The 24,263-nt window shown below is 44.9% G+C and overlaps 1 protein-coding gene across 3 annotated transcripts; it reads right to left on the bottom strand.

Moving 5' to 3' along the window:
- Nucleotides 1–257: 257 nt before the first annotated feature.
- Nucleotides 258–3,537, bottom strand: TEX101 (testis expressed 101). Of its 3 annotated transcripts, none has more exons than XM_001499723.7 (6): nucleotides 3,404–3,537; nucleotides 2,662–2,770; nucleotides 2,396–2,539; nucleotides 2,082–2,264; nucleotides 810–938; nucleotides 258–649 (listed from the first exon to the last, which is right to left on the bottom strand). In XM_001499723.7, exons 2-6 carry the CDS (start codon nucleotides 2,723–2,725, stop codon nucleotides 420–422), a joined length of 750 nt encoding a protein of 249 aa, XP_001499773.3. In that variant the 5' UTR covers nucleotides 2,726–2,770; nucleotides 3,404–3,537; the 3' UTR covers nucleotides 258–419. The 3 variants fall into 3 exon arrangements, with proteins under 3 accessions (XP_001499773.3, XP_023505571.1, XP_070079084.1); XM_023649803.2 differs by having other exon boundaries at nucleotides 3,172–3,471; XM_070222983.1 differs by having other exon boundaries at nucleotides 2,662–2,772; nucleotides 3,324–3,459.
- Nucleotides 3,538–24,263: the final 20,726 nt, after the last annotated feature.

Below are 24,263 nucleotides of genomic sequence, written 5' to 3'. Positions count from 1 at the left end.
TGGGAGTGCTCTGGAGGAATCTAATGCTAGTCTCTCACCCAGCTAGCAAGAGAAGTTAGCCTATTAGAGTGAAAGGAAAACCAGACTTTAGGTCAAACTATCAAATTTCTGGTCTTGGCTCTGTTCATAGCTATGTAAATGTGAGAAACTTGCTAAAGTGTTCCAGATCTCCAATTTCCTTTCTGCAAAATGCGTGGGTTGGAGAAGACGAATTTTAAGGGCCCTTTCAGCACTAAAATTCCACTTCCAGTCTTAGGTCATACACAAATCACAGCAGAAACTTTATTAGAAATGTCAAATAAATCCACAGGAACACTCTGTTCTTCAAATCTGCACCCGCTCCTCAACTTGTTGATGACCAGCAGTCAGAAGGTTCCCAGTAAAAAGAGATCCTTTGACTCTGGACCAGAAGTGCCTCCTCAGGAACAATGGACAACTGATTGCAGTAACAGCAGCAGCAACAGCTCTAACCTCCAAACCGAAAAGAGAAGCCAGGTGGCCCCATTTTCAGCTTTTCGGGGCTGAATGAGAGACGGGTACTGACATACTTCCTTCACCCACATGGGTCCTACTGTAAAGACCCCAGCCATCAGCCTGCAACCAATCACGGATGTACAGCCTTTGACCTCCAAAGGTGAGTTGATGCCTCCTATGGAACAAGAAAGGATGGGGAGACACACAGATGCTTTAGGAAATCACAGAGGAATCTAGTCCTCCCTCCTTCCTGGAACCCTGAGTGTCAAAACCTCTTGGGATCCACTCAGACGTTTGGTTTTCAAGCCTCTGAAACCATCAACTGTTCAGTTTACCTCCAATGATCTGAAGTTTTCCTTGATAACATCGAGTCGTATCATTAGGACAGGGAAGAGAAGGAGCATTCAAACAGGTCCCCAAAGCCACACAGGTTGGGCAGTGGAGGTTTGCCGTCACCCTGGGAACTGGAGGGGGAAAGAGAGGGACATTTAAGGATATGTCCTGCCTCTGGAGTTGTCTCTCCTTGCTTCCTTCTCTTTCACAAGTATTTCCGGCTGACACCACTCTAAGCAAGGCCTATTACTGCAACCCCCTACCCTTCTCCAGTTGACTCTTCCCTGCTGTCAGAACCCCATTCAATATGACTCCCAAACTCTGTGCTTAGGTGTGGAGATACAGAGATGAAAAGGACACAATTTCTGTCATCTAGGATCATTGTCTAGAAGGAGAAAGACATGCAAGGAATTAAGTACAACTCAGTAGGCACTGTGTCCAAGATATAATGGAAAAGGCATGGAGGAGTACGTAACTACCTAAAAGAATTTGGTAACTACACAATATCGGGGCCTTGAAAGGGTGTAGGTTTGACCTCAGACTCCTGAGTCTGAGGGAGACAGGCCTAAAAGACCCCTAAAAGAATTTGCTATTCACACAGCGGATACCTGAGTTGAGATGGAGGATGAATAGAGGTTATTCACTGTGTGAAAATAGGGGTTGGATAGGGATAGCAAAGGAAACAGCAAGGACAATTGCCTGGAGATGTGAGCCAGCTTGGTGGATTCGAGGAATTGTGAGAAACTGCAGTACTGATATTCAGCTGGTAGGCACCGGTAGGGCTGGACTAGTTTTACAGCCAGCATCCATTCTGATTGGCCTGTCCCGTATCCATTGTTAAGTATTTTGAATACTTGCCCCCAGCTGGAACCCAATAAATGAGAGAGGGAAGAGAAGGAAACGAGTTGCAAAAATAGGGCCAGACTACTATAGGTCTTGAGGCCAAATGGAGGGAAGTGGGCTGTGGTTGTGCAGCAATGGGGAAGCAATAATAGTTACACCACACCCTGCTCAGAATCCTCCACTGACATGTTACTGTTTAGTAAACAGAAAACCCAATTTACACCCCACCTCTCAGTGATATCCCTCTGCTCTGAGCAGTGTTCAGACCCCAAGGTAACAATATAGAAAAAGAAAGACAAGCAGAAGTTCTGAGGTCCTTTTGTGTATGGCCCACTTGGGCCCAAGCCAAGAAAGAACACAAAGAAGGAAGACCTACTCTTCAGGGGTTTCTAGAGTTTCTCTTAGCACCCATCTCTCCCCTCCCAAGGTACCTTCGTTACGTTCTGGCTTCCATATCTGAAGTAAGTCCTCCATATCGTTGCAAAAGGACTCCTCACAGTAGTTACTGTAGGAGACTGTGACTATGCCGGGCGGTGGAGAGTGCTGGATAAACGTCATTGCCGGTGACCCTTCTGTGGTGCAGCCCTTAGAGGCCAAAACTGCTGTCTTGTTCCCTGTTATGAGACAAGAGGGAAAGAAAGTGGACGGCAGGCCTAATGCTTGGCCTGGGGCAGGGGGAATCTCATTTACATGGACACAATCACCCTTCCTCCCACCCAACCCAACTGCCCCTTTCTCTTTTTACCTGCTTTAATCAACAGCACAGATTCCTGGCAAAATGACCCATTGTCACAAGCCTCAACTTTCCCAGTGGTCCAGTTAAATGCATGTCTTGGATCATCTTCTATACTTATGTATACACCCTGGTGACAATACAAATTTTGTGCCACTGGGGAGACAATGAGAGAAGGATGAGCATTTGCCCTTCTCGGTGGGGCCCAAATCACTCTTTTTTCACCAGAAATCCATCCTCTTGACCCAGCTGCTCTTCCCCCCATCTCCCATACATACAGCTCAAGGGGGAGGCTCCCAGGAGAAAGAGCAACAGCCAACCCTGGAGAGGACGGGTTCCCATGGCTTCTTCTAGAGAGGCTTGGAAGAGCCGATCAGGATCTGTGATCTGAGGGAGAGGAAGAAACCTTTCAAACACACAGAATGAAATTAAATCTTCTTTCTGACAGGTACTGACTTCAGGGCAGAGTTTACTGTATATGAGACCATGACCTCTATAGTCAGTCCGTCCCTATCTAGCTTGTGAGTTTGAGCAAGTTAACGGGTTTACTGTGCCTCCGTTTCGACAGCTGTAACTCTCGGACCCAGCCACCTATTCACTTAAGACCCAGGAGTTCAACAATGTAATACCCTCCAACCTAGGGCCCCAAGAGTCTGGCCCAAAGGCCCGTCTCCCTCAGACTCGGGAGTCTGAGGTCAAACCTACACCCTTTCAAGGTCCCGGTATCTCAGCCCCCAGCCCCCAGCTCCATCAGAATCCGGAGTTCTGAGATCCCAGTCCCGGCCGACCTAGGGACCAGGAGTTCAGGTTCAGTCACCGTTTCCCACAGGACATGATTCTGGGACCCCAGCCCTCGACCCCGACAGATCCAGGAGGCCAGGCCCCCAGCCCTCGCCCCGCCTCAGACCCAAGAGTCCTGGCCCCCAGCCTTCTCTTTCCTCAGAACGCAGGAATCTGAGTCCCCAACCCCCTTTTTCTCTTCAACGGACAAAAATTCTCCAGGCTTCCAGAAGATCTCACAAGAATCTCACGGTGCTGAAGGCTCGACGTCGAACACCCCTCTCCACAACCTGGCTTGTCTTACGAGCTCCTCATAGCACGGAAGGCGGGACCAACCTCACTTATGGGTCACTCGAAGCCCCATTGGTCGACGCGGAAATGTCTGATGAGCTCATTGGATGAGCCTGGAGGAACGCCACGCCCCATTGGCCCAGGAAAAGCCTGTTCCTGGTAGTCTTGAAAGATGCGCATGCGCAGAATGGTGAGCAGCGAGCAGCGAGCTTGGGGAAGGAGAGCTGGGTTTTGAAGCGTTAGGCGTGCAGTGGCGGGCAGGGTCGCACATCCCGAAATGGATTTGCTTACCCTTCTCCCTCGGGTTATGGAGTCTCTGCTTGTCCAGCCACACTAGGAGGGCAACCCCTTGGCCGTAATCCCTGAACTTCCCTCCCTATCCAAATGGCCTCTCATGTTCCCAGCTGGGCCCCTGCCCCAGCACCCACCCAGTGGCTATAGCCGCTGGGAGTCGACTTGGCCTCCTCACTGTTCACTTGCTCTGGTTCCCGCTCAGCCCAGGCATCATCTTCTGATCGAATCATGGCCCCAGCCCCCTCCATGGTCTTCTGGAAGGCTGAATAGAGGAATGCCGACTTCAGTGTTATTTCCGGCGCTCCGAAAGTATAGATTTTTAGTACTCCGATTGAGTAGTAACTGTGTGTTGACACAGGTTGCCGTCATCTCTAACGCACTTGTCCGGGTCAGCGCCACAAGTAAGATGTGTCATTTAGATTACTTGTGCCTGGCTGGAAATTCTATTTCATGTATATATACGCATATACATATATATGCAAGCTTTTCAGATGCAACATGAAGTAAAGATGCCCTTTATGTGCTTTCAGACTTGGTACTGTTTCTGTGAGTTTTATGGTATAAACGAATATTTATTTTTAATAGCGAAAATACCACAATAGGAATGGTGTGGGTAAAGCCTTTAATTTTACGTAAAAATATATTAAGAACTTTCAAGTGGTAAAAAAAAAAAAAAACTATGGACAGTTAATACAAATATTAAGAGAAAGCAACTTAACTAGCTTAGAAAGAATAAGTCCTTCTAGAACCCCCAAAAAATGTTTTAAGAAATTTAATAATCAAGACAAAAGAGCTATAATTAGATTTTATTGTGGCCCTAATTATTTGATGGTCTAACATTCAAAACGCTAAGAATAAGCTTTGATTCATGGAAAGGATGGGAAATAATTAGGTATCAGATGCCCTTAGGTCCTGGGGCTACAGGACAGGATGAGTTGGGGTCATCAGGAGACAGGAAAGGATGAAACATCTCAGAAAAGGGCGATGGCCAATCCCAGCCTTGCACCAGCGACCAGGCCAGCGGCAGTGCCCACAGACTTCAGGGGAGGGGGTCTCTCTGTTTTGATGGTAGTGAGCATTGGTGATTCCATCATCACTGTCTGGCTGGCATATTCTGGAAGCTTTGGCAGTTCTTAGAATAACTGAAGGGACTGTCTTGACTGGTGCCATTTAACAAGGAGCAGACTTGTGGGCCGGACAGTCTTCAGTGCTCATGTCATTTTGATCTCACTTCCAGGAGCAAAGTTACAGGAAAGACAGCAAGAAATTCACCACTAATACTGGGTCTCTGATGCCCCTGGTCCTCTCATCAGTCAGGAACCTATGGATCCCTGTCCCTAGTTACCTCCTGCCTCAGGCTGGGGAGTCCAGGCCCTCAACTCCTCCTCCCTCAGAGCCAGGAGTCCAGGCCCTCAACTCCTCCTCCCTCAGGCCCAGGAGGTCAGGCCTTCATGATCTTCCTCCCCTAGTACCCAGGAGTCCAGGCCCCCAGCCTACTATCATCAGGACCCAGAAATCTAAGTCACTATCCCAAGTTCTTTCTTTCTTTTTTTTTGGTGAGGAAGATTGGCCCTGAGCTAACATCTGTTGCCAGTCTTCCTCCTTTTTTTTTTCTCCCCAAAGCCCCGGTACATAGCTGTGTGTCCTAGTTTTAGGTCATTCTAGTTCTTCTATGTGGGATGCCACCATAGCATGGCCCAATGAGTAATGTGTAGTCCTCGCCCAGGATCCAAACCGGCTAACTGTGGCAGCTGAAGCAGAGTGCATGAGCTTAACCACTTGACCACGGGGCTGCCTCCAACTCTTGGCATCTAGATGTAACATGAAATAAGGATACCCTTTGTGTACTTTCAGAATTGGTGCTGTTTCTGGGAGTTAAGCATAAATGAGTATTTTTTAATAGCAAAAATGCCACAATAAGAATGGTGTTGGTAAAAGCTCTTAATTTTGTGTAAAAATATATTAAGAACTTTCAATTGGGGACAGTTAATATTAATAATATGATTAATAATATAATATGATTATTAATATTATTATCAATATACGCATTAGGGACAAATATTGAGATAGTCCTGGTCCTGAAGACCCTGTCCCTTAGGACCCAGGAGTCTAAGCCGCCCTCTCTTCTTTTCAGGACTCAGGCATGAAAAGGACTCAAGACTCATCTCCTTCCATCTGTAACAGTATGCAGTTTTCTGGGGCACTGTATAACTACAGGCATGGGGCAGGGTCCTGGACCCTGGCCGCAATTGCCAGTGTAGGGCCAATGGGTTAGAGGAAACTGGAGGGCAGAGAAGGTGGTTGGGAGCTGCACAGCCACCTGCTTTGAGCACCAGAAACTTGTCTCTGGTCCCTCATCCCTCCCCATGTCTCTGCCTAGCACTTGCTTTTCCTCTTCAGTTCTGCAGCTGGCTTCTAGGACCTGTACTGAAGGTCATCTTTATTTTATTTTATTATTTTTATTGAGGTAATGTTGGTTTTAACATTATATAAATTTCAGGTTACATCACTGTATTTCAGTTTCTGGGTAGATTATATCATGTTCACCACCCAAAGACTAATTGCCATCCATCACCATACACATGTGCCTAGTCACCCCTTTCTCCCACCTGCCTCCCCCCTCCTCTCTGGTAACCATCAATCTAATCTCTGTATCTATGTGTTTGTGTGTTGTTGTTGTTGTTTTTGTCTTCTATTTATGAGTGAGATCATATGTTATTTGATTTTTTCCCTCTGACTTATTTCACTCAGCATAGTGTCTCAAGGTCCATCCATGTTGTCACAAATGGCAAGACTGCATCTTTTTTTAGGACTGAGTAGTATTCTGTTGTGTATATATACCACATCTTCTTTATCCATTTGTCCCTTAATGGGCACTTAGGTTGTTTCCAAGTCTTGGCTATTGTGAATAATGCCACGGTCAACATAGGGGTGCATATATATTGACGCATTCATGTTTTCATGTTCTTCAGATAAATACCAAACTGTGGAATAGCTGGATCGTGTGGTAGTTCTATTCTTAATTTTTCTAGGATACTCCATACTGCTTTCCATAGTGGCTGCACCAGTTTGCATTCCTACCAGCAGTGTATGAGAGTTCCCTTTTCTGCACACCCTCTCTAACACTTGTTATTTCTTGTCTTGTTAATTATAGCCATTCTGATGGGAGTGAGGTGATATCTCATTGTAGCTTTGATTTACATTTTCTTAATAATTAGTGATGCTGAACATGTTTTCATGTGCCTGTTGGTCATTTGTGTATCTTCTTTGGAGAAATGTCTGTTCAGATCTTTTGCCCACTTCTCAATTGGGTTGTTAGCTTGTTTTGTTGTTGAGATGAATGAGTTCTTTATATATTTAACCCCTTATCAGATATATGGTTTGAAAATATCTTCTCCCAACTGTTAGGTTGTCTTTTCATTTTGTTGATGGTTTCCTTTGCAGTGCAGAAGCTTTTTAGTTTGATGCAGTCCCATTTGTTTATTTTTTCTTTTGTGTCCCTTGCCTGAGTAGACATGGTATTTGAAAATACGCTGCTAAGACTGATGTTGAAGAGTGTACTGCCTATGTTTTCTTCTAGAAGTTTTATGGTTCCAGGTCTTACATTCAAGTCTTTAATCCATTTTGAGTTAATTTTTGTGTATGGTGTAATATAATGGTCTATTTTCATTCTTTTGCATGTGACTGTTCAGTTTTCTCCACATCATTTATTGAAGAGACTTTCCTTTCTTTATTGTATGTTTTTGGCCCCCTTGTTGAAAACTAGCTGTCCATAGATGTGTGGGTTTATTTCTGGGCTCTTGATTATCTTCCATTGATGTGTGTGTCTGTTTTTGTGCCAGTACCATGCTGTTTTGATTACTATGCCTTTGTAATATATTTTGAAATTGGGGAGTGTGATACCTCCAGCTTTGTTCTGTTTTCTAGGATTCCTTTTCTTTTCCACTTAAATAAGTTCCTTTAGCATTCTTGTAATGCTGGTTTCTTCGTGATAATCTCCTTTAGTTTTTGCTCGTATAGAAAACTCTTTCTCTCTCCTTCCATTCTGAATGATAAGCTTGCCAGGTAGAGTATTCCTGGCTGTAGGTTTTTTCCTTTTAGCACTTTAAATATATTATGCCACTCCCTTCTAGCCTGTAAAGTTTCTGCTGAGAAGTCAGCTGATAGCCTTATGGGGTTTCCTTTGTACTTAACTTGTTGCCTTTCTCTTGCAGCTTTTAGGATTCTCTCTTTATCTTTAATTCTTGACATTTTAATTATAATGTGTCTTGGTGTGGGCCTCTTTGGGTTTATCTTGTTTGGTACTCTCTGTGATTCCTGTACCTGGATGTCTGTTTCCTTCCTCAGGTTAGGAAAGTTTTCAGCTATTATTCCTTGAAATAGATTCTCTGCCCTTTGTCTCTCTCTTCTCCTTCTGGGACATCTATAATACAGATATTAGCGTGCTTGATGTTGTCCCAGAGGTTCCTTAGACTGTCCTTGTTCTTTTTAATTCTTTTTTCTTTTGTCTGTTCAGCTTGGGTGATTTTGTCTAGTCTTTCATCCAGCTCACTGATCCGTTCTTCTGAATCATCTACTCTGCTATTGAGTCCCTCTAGTGAATTTTTCATTTCCAGTATTATATTCTTCATCTCTGATAGGTTCTTTTTTATATTTTCCTCTTCTTTGCTGAAATTCTCACTGGGTTCACCCATTCCTCTCCCAAGATCTGTGAGCATCCTTATGACTAGATAGATTGTTTATCTCTGCTTCATTTAGTTCTTTTTCTGAGGATTTGTCCTTTTCCCTTATTTGGGGCATATTCCTTTGTCTCTTCATGTTACCTATTTCTCTGTGCTTATATCTATGTATTAGGGAGATCAGCTATGTCTCTTGATCTTGTAGAGATGGCTTTATATAAGAGATGCCTTATGAGGCCCAGCAGTGTGCTTCCCTCTGCTCGTTAGTTCCAAATGTTCCATGAGTGTACTTTATGTGGGCTATATGTATCCTTTTGTTTTGGCAGCATTGCTCTTGCTGAAGGTGCATGGGGAAGGTAGGCTGTGACCCTGGCTGGCTGGTTGTAATTCTCAACTGTGTAGCTGCTTTTGTCCCTTTGGTCATTTTATTGGGCATGGGGAGCCCCAGCACAGTTGGCTGCAAGGTCTAATAGCATGTTCTGGCTGCAGTTTTTCTGTTAAGTGAGTAGGATCCCAGCATGACTGGTTGCTAGGCTCAGGAGCATACAATTGTTGTAGGCTTCTGGCCTGCAAGGCTGTTGTCAGCTCTCTCAGGAGTGCAGCTGAGTGGAGTTGGCCCCAGGCGTGGCAACACACAATAGTCTCAGACATTGGAATGTGGGGTCAATCGCCTATGAGGCTGTTTCAGAAGCACAGGTCGTCTGCAGCTGACAAGCCCCACTACCTGCAGGCCCACACATCTCATCAACACAGTCCTGCCCTATGCACACACCTCAACCCACTGAAGAGGACCCACTCACTCCACGGCAGAGGTCCCACACACTCCGCCTATGGGGGCCCACAAGTTGCCCAAGGGCTTGCTCTTGGGTGGGGCCAGTCATTAGGGTGGGCTGTCTGCCCTGGCTGAGCTGGATTATTGCAGTGCTCTAGTGGCTGGGGCAGACCCCTGTGCTAACAGGCCAGGAGAATAACTCCAATGGAGTTCTGAACTAGCCCACAATAATGGCTGCTGCCAATGTCTCAGTCCCTGGGGAGGTGGTCCCAGTCTGGGGAGGTCTCACCTCTTGCAAGGTGCACCCAGAGCCTATCAAGTGAGTCTGTTTTCACCAAAGGACTGTGCACATTTCTTTCTGGTGATTTTAGGTTGCTTTCTGAAATGGGTGAATTTGTGCATGGGCCCTATAAAAGCCAGCTTTTCCTTTCCCTTATTTTCAATAGCTTTTCTGGCGATATTCCCCATTGTAGCTAATCGCCAGCAAAGCCAGATATTATGATACTCATCACAGTTGTGCTGAGTACGAAAGCTGCTTATTGTGGCAAAACCCTCCTGTTCAGATCTTGTGCTCCGCCAGGGAAGGCTTTGTACCTTTAGATTGCTCCTGGCCATGAAGCACAGAGGCTAGAATGTGGCTTTTTCCTCTCCAGAAAGGTATTTCTGCCTCTTCCACCTCAGTCAGCACTATCCCTTGTTGTGGGAGTTCTTTTTGTCCAGTTTCCATTTCTCTCTCAGGGGTAATTGTTCAAAGAGTAGTTGTGTCTGTGACAGGAGGTGAGTCAGAGTCTGCGTATGATGCCATCTTCCCAGCAATCACAAGGTCATCTTAAGTTGACTCTTGGCCTGTGTATTTGTTTGCTAGGGCTGCATTAACTGAGTACCACGGACTGGAAGGCTTAAACAACAGAAATGTATTGTCTCACAGTTCTGGAGGCTGGAAGCCCAAAATCAAGGTGTCAGCAGGGTTGGTTCCTCCTGAGGGTTCTTAGGGAAGAATCTGTCCCAGGTCTTTCTCCTTGGCTTGTAGATGGCTATCTTCTCTTGTGTCTTCATGTCATTTTCCCTCTATTCAAGTCCAAATTTTTGCTTTGTGTAAGGACATCAGACATATTGGATTAGAGCCTACCCTAATTACCTCATTTTAACCTGACTGTCTCTGTAAAGACCCTATGTCCAAATAAGGTCACTCTCTGTGGTAATGGGGGTTAGGACTTCAATGTATGAATTTGGGATGGGGGAGGGGACACAATTCCACTCCTAACAGACTGGTACAGAGATTTGTGTTCAGACTAAGTAGTGAGTATGGAATAGTGAATAGTGCTCCAGAGGCATCCCAGGACCATTTTGTAATTTCCTCTGTCTTAGTATCATTCCTGATGCAGCCTTTGCTTCTCATGGAGGCTGCCTTGATGGCTGGTGAGTGAGGATGTAAAGATGCAAGATGGAGGGGGTATCCCAAGAGTGAGTCAGGGGCCTGGAGGCTCACTGAGCAATTCCACAGGGGCAAGAGGAGTGAGTTGAATTCAGGGTCCCCTGTTCACACAAGGTATATACAGGGCATCCCAGTGAGTGTGTGGAGGGATCACCCCTTTCCACCCTAGCATACTCACCTGACTCTATTATGAGAAGACTAATGGAAGAGACCACCTGGGCACATAGGTCTGATTATTAGGGGACACTGTGGGATTTCGCTTGCCTTCAAGTTTGCCCCATCTTTGACGTATTTGAATGATTAAACATCAAAGGATCGGGGAGAAAGTACCCCCATTATCATCCCATGTCTGTCCCTTCAGGTTCCCAGCTTGAGAAAGTGATCAAGTTTTTAAGTCACACTCTGAGCGACCTGGCCACAGAGTCCCTCAATCTCAGATGTAGAAGGAACCTAAGCACCCCTCCTCTATCCTTCACCCCATTTCTGCTTATACATTTGTACAGATCTCCTCTCACCACCACCCCTTCTTGGAGAAGTGGCTCTGCCTTTTTTGGTGTAAGAGAAATCCATGGATCTTCCTTAGCCTGAGCTAATCTCTTTTCCTTTCTGAGCCTCAGTTTCCTCATCTGGAAAATGAGAATGTCTGAAGCAATGGTTGGCAAATTATTTATGAAATTACAGGGAGCATTTGTAAAACAAAAAAACCCAGAAATAATCTAATGGCTAACATAGTGAGGACACCTTTTTTAAAACACTTATGACACCATCATTTTTCACCTGGATTATTGCAATACACCCTGCCCTTGCCCCACTTCAATCCATTCCCCAACTGGTATCAGAGTGCTCTGTTAAACATAAGCCAGATTGCGTCCCTCTTTTGTTTAAAACTTTCTGATTGATTCCCATTTTACCCCAAGCAAGATTATAAGTCCTTAAAATGGCCTATAAGGTCCTCCATATCTGGTTTCCCCTACTTCTCTGTCCTCATGTCCTGCTCTGCTCTTGTTTGCTCATTCTGCTTCAGCCACACTAGCCTCCATGCTGTTCCCTGAATACATAGCAGACACACACACCTACCTCAGGGCCTTTGCATCTGCCTCCCTTACCGTGGAACCATCCTTTCCCCTATCCCACTTCATCACTTCATTCAAGTCCTTGTTCTGCCATCACTCTTTGCTGACTCTGTTATGTAGAAGAGCAGAACCTAAGTCGATCTCTGGCACCTTGCCCTGCTCAAATTTCTTCTTAGAACTTATCATGGCCTGATGTAGTATTTGTATGTTCAATGACTAAGTTTCCCTGACAAAAATGTAAACTCCAAGGCCGGGAATTTTTTGTTGTTCTGTTTGTTCCCTGGTGTATCCCCAGCATTTACCACAAAGCCTGGCAGTAGAAGGGGATCATTAAATAAGTATAGATCACATTAGTGAACAAGGCTCAATGAGGTGGTGACAATCAAAAGCTGGGACTAGAACACATCTTTCTGTTTGAGACACTAGGCTTTTAACTGCTGTGCTCTCTTGACTGTGCCAGCCCACCACTCTCACTGGGACCACCACCCAATTGCTTAGGGGGCTGTCAAGACTATTCACATTCCAGCCCTTCTGTTCTTCTTCAGCCTGAGCTCCTGCCATGGCTCATCTTGGGTAATCTTTCTCTTGCCCCCAGCCCTCTCCCACCCCCATGCCTTCATAGGCGCTGTTCTGCCACCCAAGAATGCCCTTCTCTCATCCACTTATTCCCTGAAATCTTATATCTAGCTTATGATGCCTGGTCTTGCTGATGCTCAAGAAATATTTGCTAAAGTGCTGATGTCCAAAGTCTCTTGTCTGTGCTTTTGTGTTAGGAATTTTTGCTTTGTTTTATAGTGGCTGTGTGTGTGCATGCATGTTTGTGTGTGCACATCTGTATGTGTGCGTGTCTATGTCTCTGTGTGCATATGTGTGTCTGTGGTGCATGTCTGTATGTATGTGCCTATCTGTGTCTATGTGTATGCTGTGTGTGCATGCATGGCTGTATGTGTAGACTGTGTCTGGGTGTATTTATGTGTCTGTTTGGTTCCTTCCAGCTAGGTCTGATCCATCTCTGTGTACCCAGTACATGATTACAGTGTAGGCATCCAGTAAATGCTTGCTGTTATATAAAACTCCTATGACCATTCATATACAAGCCCTTGTTTGAACATATATTTTTATTTTCATGGGTACATGTGAAACTGCTGGGGCATAGGGTAGGTGCATATTAGGTTTTATAAGGAACTTCCAGGCCTCCTTCCAAAGTGGTTGCACCATTTTACATTCTCATCGACAATGTATGAGAATTCCAGTTTCTCCACATCCTTGATAACCCTTGGTTTTGTCAGACTTTTAAATTTAACCATTCTAGTGGGTGTGTAATTGCATCTTATCATGCTTTTCATTTGCATTTCTCTGATAACTAAAAATGTTGAGCATCTTCTTATGTTGTCATCTTATTATTGCATTATAATAGTTCTTTGTGTTTTCTATATATCTACTGCGAATATTTTCTCTTAGTCTGTGACTCGTGTTTTTACCATTAAGAAAATGACATCTTTTGAAGAGCAGTTTTTCATTTTGAGAAAGTCCAGTTTATCAATTTTTTCTTTTATAATTCATGTTTTTTGTATTCAATATAAAAATCTTCATCTACCCTAAGGTCACAAAGATTTCCACTATGTTTTCTTCTAGAAGATTTATCATTCTACATTTGCGTTTAGGTTTATGATCCATTTTGAGGTCATTTTTGTGAATGGTGTGAGGTAAGGATTGAGGTCCATTCTCCCCTTAAATCCACTGGTTCCAGGACCCCTGTAGCAAAGATTGTCCTTTCCCATTAAATTAATTTAATTTCACACCTTGAATTGAAAATCAATTGACCATATGCATATGTATCTATTTCTGCACTCTATTCTGTTGTATTTGCCCTATATGTCTAGATGATACCCACGCTGTTTGATTGCTGTATTTTTATAGTAGACTTAAAATCAGATAGTATAAGTCCTCCAACTTCCTTATGCTTTTGTAAAATTGCCTTAGCTATTGTAGGTCTATTCTATATCATAAGTTTTAGAATCAACTTGTCCACTTCTACACAAGGAATGCTATACTTTTGATTGGGATTGAGATTTTATTTTGATTGATTGGGATTGCATTGAATCTGTACATCAATAAGGGAGAATTGATATCTTCACAATATTGAGTCTTCTAATCCATGAACGTGGTATATCTCTCCATTTATCTAACATTTCTTTAATTTCTGTTAGCTAGACTTACTAGCTTTCAGTGTACACATTTTCTACATATTTTGTCAAATTTATTATTTGGTATTTTATGCTTATAGGTACTATTGCAAATGGTAATTTTTAATGTTTCACTTTCCAGTTCATTGCTAATGTATAGAAATATTTAAAAATACATAATATAGAATAATATAAATATTTAAGTTTTGTTAGCATGGATATAAAGTAGACTTTATTCCGTGGCTGGTTTAGCCCTATTCCTAAGATGAAACTTTTCTGGGGTCTCTACTGAAGGTCCTATGTGTTCAACAAGATCCCTCTGCCTGGCTTATGGGAATTTGAATGTTCTCTTTCTGTGTGGGCTTTGGACATTTTTCCACATATAGCTCCCTGGAAGGTTTTTTTAAGTTTGTTTTTACAGAGTTCACAATTCACAAGCTTAAAGGGCTTTTTTTTTTTTTTTTTTTTTTTTTTTTTTGCCTATTCTACAGTACATTGCCTATAACTGCTCACTTAATCCTGGTCAAGGAAATGTGGCATTTTTATTTGTGTGCTTTAAATTTGTTTTTGGCTCTTTGAAGATGGCCCCAACCCACTTCTAAATAAAGTAATAGAAAAGCAGGCATTCAAAGTTAGTGTGGGTTTAAAATTTTATTTGTTGATGTGAATAAAGTAACAGTAAATCTTCCTTTAGTTTCAGTTTTTAGAGCCACCAAAAACTTAGTGAAAAGCCAGCCCTGATGGCCTAGTGGTTAAAGTTTGGTACACTTCACTTCCCAGGTTCCCACAGCCCAGGTTCAGTTCCTGGGCATGGAACCACACCACTCGTCTGTCAGTAGCAGTGCTGTGGTGGCAGCTCACATAGAAGAACCAGAAGGAGTTACAACTATACACAACTATGCACTGGGGCTCTGGGACGGGAATGGAAGGAAAAGGAGGAAGATTGGCAATAGATGTTAGCTTAGGGTGAACCTCCTTCTTAAAAAAAAATTAAAAAGGAAATAATTTGACACCAAAGGCTGTTGTGGGTGATTTTTCATAAGAAGCAACAAATACTTAAAAAAAAAAAACTCAGTGGAGATTCTTAAGAATTCACTATTAATAGTGAAAATGACAAACAGATGGAAAGGGAGTCAATGAATTCATTCACCTTTGTCTTCAGGTAATTCAGATCCCAAAGTGGTCAGAGGTTCTTTGACTGAATGAGAGGTTCTCAAGTCCCTGAAACTAAAGAAGCAAAGAAAATTCTACAGAGTGCCAGGCCTCTGTGTTGGGAGACAGCTGCAGAAAATAAAGCCACCTCCTCAACTAAAACATTTTATGTTGGTATATGGTGTAGATTGTTTAATGGCTACAGATTCCTCCCATCCCTATTCGCATATCCCTTTGCAATGTGTCTTTGCTGCTCTTCCCACCCAAAGTTGTAGTCCGTTTCTCCATCCCTTAAGGCTAGGTGTGGCCATGTGACTTACTTTGGCCAATGGTATCTTAGCAAACATGAAGCACTTGCACACTGGGGTTTCCCATATTTTACTGCCTGGAGGCCGTCACCTGAAGAAACCTAGGCTAAGCTTGAGCATGAGAAATCTTGTAAACAGAGAGGCCCAGCTCACAACCGGCACCACCTGTCAGACATGTGAGTGATCCATCTTAGACCATCCAGCCTCAATCAAATTATCAGACAAATGTAGCCACATGAGCATTTCCAGGTGCAACCAGCAGAAGAACCACACGTTGAGCCCAGTTCTATTTGGTGACCCATAGAATCGTGAACAGATAAAATAGCTTGTGTTTTAAGTGACTGGGATGGTTTGTTATGCATCAGTAGATAATTGATATAATGTAGTGTTGGAAAACCCAAATGACCATTTGTGGCTGGACCTGGGGAAAGTAGTGTTGAAGAAAAATCTTAGACATGACACGTGACCACTGAGTATTTTTATTTCTTTTTTTAAAAGATTGCCACCTGAGCTAACAACTGTTGCCAATCTTCCTTTTTTCCCTTCTTCTTCTCCCCAAAGCCCCCCAGTACATAGTTGTATATTCTAGTTGTGAGTGTCTCTGGTTGTGCTGTGTGGGACACTGCCTCAGCATGGCCTGATGAGCTGTGCCATGACCACGCCCAGGATCCGAACCAGCAAAACCCTGGGCCGCAAAGCAGAGTGCACGAACTTCACCACCCAGCCACAGGGCCGGCCTCCAGTGAGTGTTTTTCTTGTTAGCAAAAGAGAACTCTCTGACAGGTTGGCTAGAGCTCAACTAAAATGCTTTAACAGGAAGTACAACTATGAGCTTATATTCAATTTAAGCATAAGTTTGGGGTTGAAAAGTTACTGATTGGTTCTTGGCTGGGTTCATATATAAATCTGAGTATCCTTATTAATCTTTCTCATTGGAAGGTTTGTAAGAGTTAAAAAAAAGTCAGATGAAATATATGGCTCTGGTCACCCAAGTTTTGTAGTTGTCTCATCTGAGTGGTCACAGGCCAGTACAGAGCATAGAAAGAATTTTGTCTATTGTTTCTGATTTTTTGTCAGCTTTCAGTGGCCTGCGCCCGTTGCTTTCTCTTTTACCACCTTTCTTCTACCAGGAGAATCTAGCCTTCTTATGTCTTTGGAACTGTGGGTGGCTGCCCCTTGACCATGTTGGGTGGCTTCTCAAGCCATAATAGGGAGACCCACAGAGCCGATGGTCTCAGTGCTCACACACCACACACTTTGGCTATTGGAGTGCACATTTTTCTGGCAGTGACCACACTTGGTCCTTTACCCACCCACCCAGAGGTGAGGGTACCCTGATGGGTTCAGAGACAGAAGGGAGGCCAAGAATCAGTTTCAAAAGAATTGAGAGCTCAGAGGATCCTCAAGTGCTCTCAGGGCAGGGTATAGTCATGCCAACATGTGTACACTCACTGGCTCTCTCAAGGGGTGTGGGTAGTAGCGTGCTGGATCTGACTCCGACTGGTCCACGAGAGCCAATGTTTAAATTTTCAGGAATTTCACAAGCCAGTTGCTAAACCCACAGCCATTATTAAAAATTAAATTATAGGGGCCGGCCCAGTAGCACAGCAATTAAGCATGCACATTCTGCTGTGGCAGCCCGGGGTTCGCCGGTTTGGATCCTGGGTGTGGACATGGCACTGCTTGGCATGCTATGCTGTGGTAGGCATCACACATATAAAGTAGAGGAAGATGGGCATGGATGTTAGCTCAGGACCAGTCTTCCTCAGCCAAAAGAGGAGGATTGGCTGCAGTTAGCTCAGGGCTATTCTTCCTCAAAAAAAAAAAAAAAAATTATATGAACTTACAGCTAAATTGTATTAAAACGGGGCCTGCCTGGTGGCATAGCGGTTAAGTTCACACACTCCACCTCAGTGGCCTGGGGTTCAGTGGTTCAGATCCCGGGTGTGGACCTACTCACTGCTTATCAAAGCCATGCTGTGGCGGGCGTCCCACATGTGAAGTAGAGGAAGATGGGCACGGATGTTAGCTCAGGGCTAATCTTCCTCAAAAAACTAAATATATAAATTATATTATAAAATCTTTAAAAAAAAAAAAAGGGCTGGCCCCGTGACCGGGTGGTTAAGTTCGCGCGCTCTGCTGCAGGCGGCCCAGTGTTTCGTTGGTTCGAATCCTGGGCGCGGACATGGCACTGCTCATCAAACCACGCTGAGGCAGTGTCCCACATGCCGCAACTAGAAGGACCCACGATGAAGAATACACAACTATGTACCGGGGGGATTTGGGGAGAAAAAGGAAAAACTAAAGTCTTAAAAAATAAATAAATAAATAAATAAATAAATAAATAAATTATATTAAAACAAAGGTAACAAATACTCAAAAATCGTTCCTTCCTAATTATCTTCATACATTTTACTATTACCTGTGCTCTTGAGCTTATTAACATCTATCGTATCTGTATGGTCTCAATATTATATGATGGTTGCTCTTGGGCATTTCTTCCCAACTCCGTGTTCAGTGACATCATGGTAGCTTGAAATGAACCATGGTAAAAGTATTTACACCATGGAAATTGGCAAATGCTAAACAAATCAGAGCTTTTTTTTCTCCCCTTGGGGAACCATTTGTTAAATGTTTTACCAGCACACCATTAGTGTGTGTGGCACTCAGATGTGGATTTATGTAGAAAGGAGCCTTCTCCTCATTTCAGTATTGAACCTTTTTATACTGGTTATATAACTATGAAGTGCATGGCACCCGCCCTGGACACAGAGCCTTTGTGCAGTGCGCAACCTGACCTAGGTTCACAGTGGTCCTGACTCTCTGTTATGTATTGTCGCAACAAACTATATATTTAAAATACAGGATTACTCTCAACTCCTGCACCATCCTTTGTGCTGACTCTGGATCCAATGTTACATTTGTAAGCAGCAGTTCCTTTAATAAATTCTACTCAGATTACCCAATTTGTGTAGACTATTCATTTCCTGCTGGGACCCTGATCAATTCAATAATTAGGATCAGGAGTGACACCCAGAAACAGACCAATAAAATTGTATTCTGGGGTTAGGTTTCCACCACATAGGAGAAGCACAGACATAACCACCTTGATGGAGGAAGATGGGGCACAGGTGAGACAAGTCCTATGATAATTTCACAATTGCTCAGATTAACACTGGTGGTAGCAGTGAAAGAAATGCAAGGAGAAACTAGGTTTGGGGAGTTGAAGTGGCTGTGGCACTTTGTTACTACGGCAACCACAGTGACTATGTTGATTGCAGAGTCAGTTGGTTTCTTTGGATGATTAGAGTGCTAACCTGGAGAATAGGAGCAATTGAAAGATGAGAATGTCCAAATGGGAAAGTGATGGACAACCAGAAAGCTTCCTTGGCAGAGTATCCTTTGTCACCTGTAGTCCCAGGGCAGATATAGCTGAGGACCAAGCCCAAGCCTGAGAGAAAGGGTTGCAGAGTTTCACCTCCAGGTAAGCGTTCAACCCTGCCAGGTTGTGCTAAGGTGAAGGCACTGGTGGAGAATGCAATGTGACCCTCAGACATGGGATGGAGACCTGGAACAGACCAAATCCACCACACGTGGCTGCCAATGAAGAGCCCCCTATCTCCCATCTGAGGGAACCAGCCTTCCCCTGCATAAAAGCATGCCAGTCATGCTCCTGTGGCAGTTACCTCGCAAAAGAATGCTTGTTCTCCTCCTGACCCCCAACAAGAATGAGGTTCTACCACAGCCCAGATGAGCACAGGGCCTGGTCTGGGAAGAGCACGCCACACCCTGAGAGTGTTACAGGACCTCACCAACATGCACCGGCAGGAGCCCCAGAGCATAGGTGTGAATAGATTCTGTGCCAGTGATGCATTTATTGCCTCTCAGCTCCACATCCTCTCGCCATCGCCCTGCTGGATCTTGCAGGCATCTTTCATCATCTTCCTGGTGTGACTTCAGGCTTTGCCAGTAGAGGGCGCCAGAGGGACATGGCAGGAGGAAGGGCTTCTCTCCAGGCCCAGTTAGTGGTAGAGGTTGCTGGCTGTGTCTGCTATTCCCTTCTTCTTTAGAATTCCCTTCACCTTTCAGTAACAGATCCCTGTTAACTCTAATCCCCTGTTACTAGTTAACTATTCTTAATATTGAACATTCCTGTTAAAATTACCATGTGGCTTCTGACTCCTGCCTGGACCCTGACTGATAGAGATTCTAAGGGTGTGAGACCAAATAGGACCAAGAAGAAGGCTTGATGGGACTGATTCTTTCACATGGGATATAGGCTTTAAGCTGTTGGCTCAAGCATCTGGGAACATCATTACTAGTCTGCTAGGGTAGTGAGTTAACATCTGAAGTCTGTGCTAGAATTTCTCTGGCACGTTGGAGAGAAATAGAGTCCCAAGTTTGGGAACGCGCAAAAGGTGGAATGAGTCTGTCATGTGCAGCCTCCTCAGTCACCTCCTTACCATATCCCCTGGGAAGTCATTAAGAAATACAGGGAGGAGGGGACACATCAAGAGTTCTCTGGTGGCTCATCCCTGAGACAGAAGATGCTGATGGAAGATGCTGGAAAAAGAGGATCCCGGAGTGGCCAAGTGGTGACACTGAGCATGCAGAGACAAAGTGGCCCCAATCACTAAAACAAACCGCGGAGCAAAAAACCATCAAATTTTGACAGGCAGAGATGTGTGGTAAAGCTCAATGACCAGAGGGGCCCTAAAAGTGAAATCAATGGGAAGCCTACTAAGGTGCTGCTTGATAGCAGTGGAGATTTCTAGTTCTGATGGGAAGAAATATGACTTGAGTCACCATGGCGGGTATTGTTGACGTCTTTTCCAGTTCCCAGACTGAGCTGGTTCACAGTCCTGGAACCCCATGAATGAGAGGGGAGGGTGGGTCTGTTTGAGAAGGACCTGCAGCACAACCACACGTGTAGACAGTAAATCTTCCCCTACACTGGAGGGACCAGGCACCATGCACCTGGGGAGCTGGGCTCTGGTTAAGGGGAAATGCTCAGGCCTTGTAGAGATTATGTGGATGGTGACGCATGCTACTCCTCACCGTGAACCAGGTCAGGGCATAGATGGACTTTTGGCTCAAGTCTCTTTCCCAGTAGACCACATCCTCATCTTGTTATTTATATCATCCCAGAATGTGTAATAGGAATAGGTAAGTGGAAAAGCCCCCACGTAGGTTCCCTGACCCATGGTGTGAGGGCTATTATGGGAGGAAAGGCCAATTGATGCTTCTGATACTATCACTGCCAAGACAGTAAATTAGGACCAGTAATGCCCCCCTGGGGGAATTTCTGAGATAAGTGCTAACAAAGCTTGAGAGATGTGGGAGTTGAGATGGCTACCACATCTCCATTTACCTTGCCTGTTCAGTCACTGGAAAAGGCAGAAGGGATTGGAGAATGACAACAGGTTATGGCAAATGTAAGTGGCCATGACAAATTCAGCTGCCATTCCGGGTGTGGTTTCTTATAGACTCTGGATATGCAGTTACAGATCTAACAATTCATTTTTCCGTATTTATTCGCAGAGATCATCAGAAGCATTTACATTCATATTGGGAAGAAGAGTACCTCTTCACTTCTGGCCTCATGTTTTGGTCAGCTCTTCTGCTTTCTTCTACAATATAGTCCAGAGGGACCTTGAGCATCTGATTTTCTGCAGAACATCATGCTTGTTCGCTTCGTTGATGAATTTATGTTATTTAATCAGACACAGTGATCAAGAAATAGCAAGCATCCTTGATGATTCAGGGATACGACACATGTATGCCAGAGGGTGGGAGATAAACTGTGCAACATCCGGCCCTCCATCACACTGGTGTAAATCCTAGGGGCCTGTGGGTCTGGGGCTTGTTCCAATATTCCTTCTAAACTGATAGACAATTTGCTACACCTTGTATGGCTGCCTTAATCCAAAGAGATAGGTCCCTTAGACTTTGGGGGAGAAAATGTAGCACATTTGATACACTACTCCTACTCATTTGTGAGGGAACCCCTAAGTTGCCAGTTTTGAGTGGATCCTAGATCAAGAAAGGGCTCTGATGAAAGCTCATGCTGGAAACCCAGATGCCATGAACCTTGGACCATATGACCCAACAGACCTGATGTCATGGAAAGTTTCTGTGACATAAAGAGATCACAGGATAATCACAGTGCATAACCTCAGGGTTTTGGAGCAAAGGTATATCTCCTTCTACAAATAACTACCCTTCATTTGGAAAGCATTCCTGGCTTATTACTGGGTCCCAGTGGAGTCTCAATACTTGATGACTGGACACCAAGGGCATTGTGACCTGAACTGCACATGATGTATTGGGTGCTGTCCCAGCTACCAAACCATGACATTGGGCATGCACAGGAGCATGCAGCATCTGTTAAAAAGGTGTGTATGGGATCAGGCTCAAGCAGGAATGAAGAGCACAGGTGAAAGCCCCAGCAGGTGGCCCAGACGACCATGTCACCTGCTCCTCCTGCCCCTGCCTCCACTCACACTGTGGATTCGTGGGAATTCTCTGATCTGTTTACAGAGGAGGGAAAGTTCAGACTGGGCTTATGGGTGGATCTGCATGGTGAGCTGGCTCCGAACGGAAGTGGATGGCTGCTGCATTAGCACTCCGTAAATATGGCCCTAAGGTGTGATGTAGGGAAATCCTTCAGGTGGCAAAATTCCATGGGTCCACCTTGTGGGAGAAAGGGACGTACTTAGGTCAACTTCTGCATGGATCCATAGTGAGCCACCTGATCAAGGACTTGGAAAGAATAAAAGCATAAAATTAAGACAGGGAGGATATGTGGATGGTCCTCCGGGGATGGGCACAGAATGTGGAGAAGTTCACAACCCACATGAATGTGCATGAGACCCATGCACTGAGGAGGAAGCTCTTGGTATGTAGTGGACAGTGTCAATCAGCTGCTTTCCCCATCAGTGCTTGCTCACTGGGCCCATGCGCAAAATGGCCATGTGGGCAGGGGTGGAGGCTGTGCATGGTTACAACAAATGGGCTCACTCACCCGAAGGCTGACCTGGCTATGACTGTACTCAGTGTTCAGACAACAAAGGTAGAGGCCAACGCTAAGACCGTTAGGGCATCATTCTTTGCCAGGGCTACACAAGATATGCCCCATCATGGAGGGGACTGAGGTTTATCCCCACAGAGACAGACACAAACTGTGGTCTCTGATTTGCCCTCCTTGTACTCAATGCTTCTGTCAATACTGCCATTTGAGAACTTACAAAATGTGTTTTCTATTGCTATGGTACCCCATGAAGTATTGTTTCCAATGAGGGGATACATTTTAAGGCAAAGGAAGTGAGGCAATCAACTCAAAACCAAGAGCTTGCTCCACTACACAGAGACAGTTGGCCTTTCAGGATGTGGAATGGCCCATGATGGCTTAAGAGGGCACCAGGTGAGATACAGTACCCTGTCACCCAACAGGAAATGCTGTATTTCTTAAACCAGTGGCCAGGCTATCATGTCACTTCCCCCATAGCCAGAATGTAGGAGCCCATGAAACAAGGGGGGATAAGGGAGTGCCCCCTCCCTCTAGTACACCAACAGCCCACTTAAAGGACTTTTGCTTCTGCTCCCTGTGACTTTGGAGTTGGTGTGGGTGAGGAATCCCATCATAGTTCCAATCAATTGGAAGTCATGACTGCCCCCTGGCCATTTTGTGCTCCTCATGCTGCTCAAACAACAGGCAGCGAAGAGGGTCGCTGCGCTGATTGCCAGAGGGGACCTGACTACCAGAGGGAGGTTGGGCTGCTGGGTCAAGGAGGACTCTGGCAGCCAAGTGATATGTTCGTGCGTACATCTTCCTATTTCATTGGCAAGTGGCCCTGTTTAGTGGAAGACTGCAGAAACTCAATAAAGACAAGCCCATCAAACACTCTCTTCCCATCAGAATGAAGATTTGCATCACACAAGAGTTGTTTAAACTAGGTGTTGGCAGGTGGTAAGGACTGTGGAACGGGTGGTAGAGTAAGGCAGCTGATTACCACCAGGTCCACACCCAGGATGCTCGCAGCTTTGTTTTACAGGATTTTATTCTCCATCCTCCTCTCACTATGGTATTTGAAGAACTGTTCAGCTAACACTGTGGGAGTATGATTCATTGTCCTTAGCAAACCACGTTACAATGATTAGGTAACAGATGGGAATTGTGTGCCTTCAATATTGAGGACTCTGATTTTCATTTGGACAAAGGAAAAGGGTGGATACTGGGGAGGAAAAGGGTGGGCTGTGCTGGACACTTTCTGTTTCCTTCTCCAGATTCACTCTCTCCTCTTCTCCCCCCTGCCCTGCACTGTGGGTGGCAGAGCTATGAGAACTGCATCAATGGGCTCTCCTGGCTTCCTCCTGCGTTCAGTCAATGGGGAGCCCCAACAGGAGACCAGAGGGAGGACACTGAGTCAGGTTGGGGTATTAACTCCCTAGCTCCCCTCCTGTAGTGTCACTGTGGGCTGGACGGATTATTCAGCCTGAGATCAGAGCTCCTGTCAGGCAGGTCTCTCTAAACCTCTCCCATCCCTCCCTCCAGACTCTAGCAATGGTAATAACCTCTTCTCAGCCTTTCAGGCCTGGATGATAACAGACCCAAGGATATCAGCCTCAGGAAACTGTGCAAACCCACTTGTTTCTCTACTTCAAGCAAACCCTTATGTCAAGATATTCACGTGGGGTGAGCCCTCTGTTTGTGCTGGGTCCCTGAATGCTAAGTAGAAGCCCCATTGGGTGAAGTCCATCTTCACCTCCCAAGTCATGGTGATGTCCAAATAGCTTTGTTGGCCGCACCCTAAAGTCTCTGCTGCCACCCAAGCTGGAATGGAGACATGTACCAGACCAGTGAAGGATGGACCTGAGATGGGGAATCTCCCACAGATTCCTCTCCTCCCC

This window comes from Equus caballus, chromosome 10 (genome assembly GCF_041296265.1).
Source record: "Equus caballus isolate H_3958 breed thoroughbred chromosome 10, TB-T2T, whole genome shotgun sequence".
NCBI lineage: Eukaryota > Metazoa > Chordata > Mammalia > Perissodactyla > Equidae > Equus > Equus caballus.
Note: the sequence above shows the minus strand (reverse complement) of the source record. Positions and strands in the feature narration are given on the sequence as shown.